Here is a 7,828-nt window from a genome sequence, read left to right as displayed (position 1 = left end):
ATTTTCTCCCGCTTGTGCTCTGTATTTTATATTTTTCGAGTTTCCTGACAAATATTACCGATTTTTAATAGATTTTTACACTCCGTTTTATTATCCAATCGATAAAATCATTGAAAACCGGTTCAGTAATGGCAACAATAGATATAAAAATATTGAGATGCTGTTTCCTGTGCATTTGCTTTATGACAGTGGGTGTGCCATTCCTAACATTTTAGGGGGGAAGTTGAATGGCATTGTGTATTCAAAGTTAACAAAAGGTAGAAAAATTGGTTTTATAAACTACAATAACATTTCAGAAATAAAATGTTAATTTTTCTTTTGTAATACATGTTAAATTTTCATATTTATCTTAATATGGTTCCAATTAAATGTATATATACAATGCTGCTGGAGACTGTATGTAGTTTGTTTACCAAAACTCATCATGATGAAATATATACACTATTTTTTAGACTTTTAACATTATTGCTATGGAACAGAAGTATTATTAATACAAAACACTGAGTAGTGTACACTAAAATAATATTTTATATTTTTTTCTGAGTAATGATTTGTTGTGAAGCTTGGTATATTCTCTAAATGAGAAAAATATATTAAATTTTAAGGACAATAAATCACACATTAATTTGAACGGAAGATAATCCACAATTCGGACCCATTTTCCAAGTAAGATGTTTGCATCACGGTTTATAATGAAATGAATAAAAGAAGACATTATGTGATTTCTGATAATACATTTAATTCATAATGTTATCATGTAGATAAATGCAACGACGACAATTTGTGCATAATCAAACTGCCAACATAAATGAAGTCTTCATAAACTGCCACAACATCAGTTTACAAAATTCAAATAAAAAATAATTACTCCTAAACAACACTGTCCAGTGCATCACTTCTGACAGAAATTCTGCGCATGTGGTTACCTAGGAAATATTTTAAGTGTTTGTTTGTCGGCAGAGACGTTAGACAAACCGCTGTCTTACCTCAAAATACGACCATTGCCACATGGCTTCAGTCCAGGCCTTCAATAAACACACTTGAGTTCTTTGTTACTAACACAAAATGGCGAGTTTGAAACTAGCCAAGTGGCTGGTATTCACAGCCTTTCAATAGCACTGGATCCAGTTCGTTGACAAGACATTTCATCAACTCTCGGGTCCGGATGATAACACAGTTGATGGGGGTATGGCTACCCTGGTGGGTAAAACACTGTCCACACTAGAGATTGAAGCCGGAGGGGAGAGGGTTACCCCGACACTGGAACATGTACAGATGGATGACCGGCGGGATGTCCCGCAAGAGCCAGAGCGTTGATAGGTGAGGGTTTGATGGGAACAGTAAAGTCATGACTGGCCGCTTTTAGTAGTTGATAGTCTGTTGCTAAACTTCCGTACCTCGCAGCTAAACTTGAGGACAGGGAAGAAAATGTTCCAGCAAGAGACACGGGTAGATCCCCACCCGTGTAGGGGGTGATGAGACTTGAGGGGGGTAGGGAGGAAAACTGACTTGCAAACGCCGGCAATGGGGGTGGGAAAATCGACTGCGGCAACAACGACGAACTTTTGTACTCGGGTGCGATGATATTCTCAATCCTAAACGATTGTTTGTGTGGCTGAGTGTGGGGGGTGATTCCATAGGGCTGAAATCTCGACCCCGGGGCCAGCTGGTGGAGGCGGATCCTTGCCTGTTCTTGTAGATAAGCTGCTGTATCCAACCCGGCCTTGATAGATTCCGCTGTCGATGCTGAAAACGGTTTGCCCATGAGTTTAAACCGTTTCCTTCTTCTTAAGAAACTCCCGTTTTCAAACATATCTCCACAACTTGGATGAAGGGCCCAGTAGCTTCCCTTGCCGGGGCGGTCGGGGCGGCGGGGTATCTTGATAAAGCAATCATTGAAAGACAGGTTGTGTCGTAGAGAATTCTGCCACCGTTGAGTGTTCTTTCTGTAAAACGGGAAATTGTCCATTATGAATTTGTAGATGTCACTGAGTGGTAGCATTTTTTCGCCTGAACTCTGAATAGCCATGGCTGTCAGAGCAATGTACGAGTACGGCGGTTTCTGTTCATCATAACTGTTTCTGCCTGGCCGTGGCATGGTGGTCACGGGACTTGATTACACACTTTAAAAAATCACAGACATACACTTGTCACTTTCGACTTCAGGTGTACGAGTGCCTTGATGGTTCAGTGTCAACAGTATCAGATGCTGCAAGCACACGAAGAGAACATCACCTGCCGATCACCGATACCAAACTGTAGATGCTGACACGAGTCAGTCGGGGTATTTCAATGAAATTTCTCCACTAATTTTTCTCCAAGTATTCCATTTTAGCTTCAGTCTGACATAAATTGCAAACATCTCCAGCCATCAATACCTCAGGCTACGTAAGCCCCACCCCACAAGCGCGACGACCAATCACAAGCGTGAGATCACACCTTTCCACGTCAATCACTCCAGAGGCGGAGCTAGCTGGTCTTTCAACAAATATTTTTATTTGTTACTGGGAAGAGGATACCATAAACTAAACCCAAGCTTTTCAAATTCCAGCCTTCGGTTAGAGGGCATAAATTCATTTAGACGAAATTGGGTATCACAACAGGAGGAGTCATAGAGATGCTGTTATTTCAACTCAAGGACAATAGCATTGCGATAGATTACATGTATTGTCACAGTATCCCTGTACACCGGTATAGCGTCTTGCGTAAGTTACAAGTTAAGTTATATTGGCTATCGGGATAAAAATAACCAAATCACAATCGTGTTTATTTTGACAGTATTGTTCGGGCAGAACTCGCCGTCTCACAGTGGATCGACTTCGGTCAATTTTGTCGTTGTCCAATAAAAACCATGGGGTGCATTAGCATAGCGGATTTTCTTGCTACCTCGGTGAGAGATCTCATTCGCTCAAGTGACCACTGTCCAGCTATTTGGATTGACCAGAACATGGCTTTGTTATGGCTTGGTCAATATTTGAGGTACAAGTGCCAGCAGACTGATTGAGTACTTTGTTTTGCTGGTAAAGCGAGAAATAAGACGATTTACAAGACACATACATCATAATACGATGATACCTCAACAATGACGTCCCTGAATACACCGCGTTTGATCTCTGATGGGAATTGCTTCTTAAGTCCTCACATGCCCCTGTACACACAGGGTGATTAGTCGACTTGTTCACCAATACTAAATGTCAAACCGAATCACTTGTGCATGGGGAATGATAGAAATACACTACATCTAAAGACAAATAAAAAAATATAAAAGACAAATACATGTATACTCAATGTTTTAAATGAAGGATGAGAATTATAGACATACAATGTGAAGTCTCTAAGTACAGAAATATATCTTTCATGGCTGTGTAACAATAGTGAAAATCGTTTTTCTTTATAATCTCTTATAAAAATGTCTAAGGTATTTTGAATATTTATAATGTTAAGCTCGTATATCACAGTATGCTTTTCAGCCAAAGTAAACTATCATTGTTTCATCATGGTCGATCCTGTTATGCGCATAATGATGATGCTCTGTGTCTCCTGTGCTAATATCATATACGATCAACAAAATATATTATTTATCAAACAGTTTAAAAGGTTATAAAGGTTTCAGTTTCTGAATATTATTTTGGCTTATTTATGCAATATGAGGTTAATTTAATTCACCACATTATGAAAGCACATTGTAACTATACGTGTTGTCTTATTTGGTTTTACAATTTGTATGCTATATTGTATTTACGAGTACATCCAGGAATTGTATGAATGTTAGTGATCATAAGTAAACAGCAGCTGTACATAGAAGAGAACATGTCCAGGAATTGCATCGGTCTCACAACATTCTTCACATTTAAGCGTCCTTGTAAACTAACCATAGACAATTTTTGTCATAAAAAACACCAGCCAACCAATATTTTATCTCACAGGACGCTTAATACATACAGTATAGACTCTGACAATAAGCATTCAAGTGTGTGTCGACAGCTTAACTGCTAAGTCATTTGTAAAGGTGAATAGTACGGATATGAGAACAGTATCGCTACACACCCTCTGGGCCTTGGTATGAAGACATTTTCTGAAGGGTATAGAATATCTCACAAGTGTTTGGGGTATAATAGATAGTATGTAAATACCCTCCAACTATTAAACAGTTGACATGTGATAATTGAGGAAACAGACGACAAAAATAAATATACTGAAACGAAAAAACCCCGAATTACAAATGCTAGTAATGTATGCCAAAGTGGACGTCTTCTTGTTTGTTTACAGTTGATGGAAACGTTATTAACGATTATACCTGGTAAATATGTTTGGGGTGATTATGAAGAAGAGGAATACTACACACATAGATAATATAAAAATTGTTTATCTTGGAATGGTAAAACATAGCCCAATGAAATCCTTAAAGCTAAGGTTTTGATATCAATGCTGTGAATGATTGATATCTGTTGACGGTAACAACGTTCGATTGATATTTACCTTGTTGCAGTCTATAATATACATATCGGTATATGCTTTATAGTAAATGGATGAATATATCAATATCGCTGTATTTCAGGTGAAACCGCTCTCATAAAAATAATTTGTTGTAACGAAACCTCATATAAATTTACAATATTTTAAATCAGAGTTTACAATTAATAAATGTGGAACATTGTTCTCAGACACGTTAGGCGGCTCATAATGGATATTGTAATATATTGATGGATATTGTTAGGATGCGCGCTCCGCTATCCTTTGAAAAAAACCAAACATATGTATTTGAAATTAACGCCAGTTGCACGTGCTTATTGTTCGGATGATAATTACACCCTGCTTCAAATTAATGAAATTTACAAATTAGACCCAGTTAAATTGAATTATCCATTAGACTCGGTTAAGTGAGTCGTTACACGATCATTCATGTGGATTTACAATTTGTTTATTGAGAGCTAAAAAGTATATATGGCTACGGAAATAAACAAACCCTCCAATATTGTAATATTGCAACCCGACATTTAACTAATATTTAATTTGAACTCATGGTTAATATCTTCATCCTGCCGTTTTCATGAGAGCCAGTGAAACCTGAAATTTTAATTTAGTCTCTATTGTGAACAAATACTGAATATAAAGACATATGAGACTAATATGAGTATTTCATGGTATATTCCCAACAATAAAGCATATGAGGACGGTTAACGTACTGAACACTTCCAATTCAGACATAGATATTATTTTGAAAATTAATCAAATCAATATGAATGTGTTCATACAAAAACAAAATACTTTCAAGCGTGTATAATTATTATCAGTTTATAAAGCATCCGTTTAATTCTGTAAAAATGCAGCAATAATGATATCAATATTTTCCCATGTTTAAGATGGAAAAATAAATTCAAAGTTTCCACAAACACAATCAGATTTAGAAGGCAATATTTGTACTGAGCTCATTAAGCCTGAATAGCAAGATGGCGAAATGATAAAATCATCGTGTCACTGACACGCCAAGGTGACAAATTCTTTACATCTTCTTTTCAAAGAAATTAACAAATTATGCTAATATTTGATAATTATCGCGCCCAGCTAAGTAAGCGCCGTAGGACCGGTGTGCGTCTAATTACATGTTGTCAAATGGACGCTTCCTGGGTCTCTATCCCCTTGGTCTGTGTAACGCTGGTTCCCCATTCAGAAGATTTCCCGTCAAATTAGGAGGATAATGCAACCTAACCAAGCATTGTTTTGGCTCGAGAGAAAAAGATAGTTGCTTTTGCCAATGGTGTTACATTTGTCAAGGGAGCACATTAATTATAATGTGTTGGAGGCTAAATGGCCATTTCCTGCTGTCAAAATACATTACCATTCGGAGTTTATGTTTCTGGCGGAGTGTTGTTACCAATGTGAGAATTAATCGTACGGCATTAAACCTAGTTACACGGATCAGCGGAGGCTTGATTCCAACTGCACAACACTCGGAAACTGTCTAATTCGTCTAGACACAATAACAGGGATCACGCTGCCGAAAATAAAAATATAATTTATATTAATGGAGATTTTAGGGAAAAGACAGAAATTTGGATAGGAAAAAGCATTAAGATAGAGAAAATAGACTATATTAATGGTAACTGTTATCAGAATCTTTACTCTCTTTTAACTTGATTTAGTTATAAATGGCAATGTACAGCATGCATTGTTGTGGTGGCTATGTGGTTTAGGTATTACAAATATAGTACACGTAATATACCTCCCTGGCCGATCGGCAATCATAAGAGTATATAACAACGACATTGCTTTTCGTTAGAATTAAACCACATCGATCTCTTCATATCTAATTCATTTGTGTGGAGTTTGTGTGGTCTGTATTAAATAGTTTATAAACGTAGGTTACATTTGACCGCTTTCTACCTGGCATTGTGTATTCATAGTTTAAAAAGTAGCTTAACTGCACGCAATCACAAAATGAAATATACCTCAGATAACTCTCAAAAACAACAGTTTATCAATCCAAACACGAAAATGATGTGAAATAGAAACAGTTGTATTAAATACAAATAGCTAAATAGGATGAAGTCTAAATGCAACAGGCTTGTGAGGAAGCGCGAACGTGTATGGTGGAATAGGACAGGCCGACCTTTCCACAACACCCTGTGTCTTGTTGAGGTTTAATCAACTGTGCCATAGGCAACGTGAGAAGTCTGGGTTTGGACCCATGTTGGTCGTAAGAATCGACTAAAGGGCCACGTGATCAGGCTTGGTGGCTTTGTTGCCTGAGAACGTTCCTGGACGATGTGCTCACAATATGGATCACTGGATTGTCTAGTCTAAATTCTGTTATTTACAGGCCGCAATAATAAGACTGGAATAGTGCTGATTAGGACGTTCAACAAAACAAGTCAAATGCACTGGCATTCACTTTTCTGTGTGTTACTCCTTTGTGGTGGCAGGATCAGCCGATTATAGGTTCGAGTCCCAGATGTTGTCATTTGTCTGTCGAGGCGGTGGGGTAGCCTAATGGTTAAAGCGTCCGCTCGTCACGCCCAAGACCCGGGTTCGATTCTCCACATGGGTACAACGTGTGAAGACATTTCTGGTGTCCCCTGCAGTGTTAATGCTGGAATATTGCTAAAAGCGGCGTAAAACCATACTCACTCACTCCTTTATCTGTCAGTACTGTATTTGTGCACCTGGATCACCATTCTGTCATACCGATTTACAATTCATATTCATAATATGGTGTCGTTGGAATCATACACCGGACTCTGATTTTTCTACATTTCTTAGGATTATGGAAAGGGTTTTGTCGCATTAGTTATTCAACGAAAGCGGACAGTGTCCTGTGCCTCGATGTCTTTTACCACCTACCAAATTACAAGCTGAAGCGCCCTGATATAACAGAAATGCTGTCATAACCGGCGTTAAATGCATTTCCCTCACTTATAGTCTGTGAGTTACAGTCCGAAGATTCCATGTTTTTGAAGGAGCCAAAGTGTCACCTTATTTTGAATCCATGGCGCCATGTTATCGACTTACAACGATCTCATGTTTACCTATATATGGTGAAAGAAGAAAGTGATGTTAACCATGTTCTTTTCCATTTATTCCTCTACAATTACATTTCTAGAAAGATGAGGGGACCAACCCTTGGAAGCGTAAATATCTCCCTGGAACCCCTACTCCCCACACGAAGAAAGTTAAGTTGCAATGTATTCTACAACAAATTCAGAATCTTCGTCATCATAAAATAATGAAATAAATGCTAATATAATCACATACATTTGTTAAATAATCATAATGTAAATTCTGAAATATTGATACGCTGCACGTTCGGCTTTAAAATCAATTATGGGCA

The 7,828-nt window shown here is 37.8% G+C and overlaps 1 protein-coding gene across 1 annotated transcript; it reads right to left on the bottom strand.

The window, feature by feature from the left end:
- Window positions 1–719: 719 nt before the first annotated feature.
- Window positions 720–2,368, bottom strand: LOC124284565 (forkhead box protein B1-like). The gene is given in 2 exon segments (XM_046720659.1): window positions 720–1,295; window positions 1,298–2,368. Coding segments are annotated over 2 exon segments (948 nt in total). The 5' UTR covers window positions 2,099–2,368; the 3' UTR covers window positions 720–1,148.
- Window positions 2,369–7,828: the final 5,460 nt, after the last annotated feature.

This window comes from Haliotis rubra, unplaced genomic scaffold, assembly GCF_003918875.1.
Source record: "Haliotis rubra isolate DU_JTF1 unplaced genomic scaffold, ASM391887v1 Scf34, whole genome shotgun sequence".
NCBI lineage: Eukaryota > Metazoa > Mollusca > Gastropoda > Lepetellida > Haliotidae > Haliotis > Haliotis rubra.
Note: the sequence above shows the minus strand (reverse complement) of the source record. Positions and strands in the feature narration are given on the sequence as shown.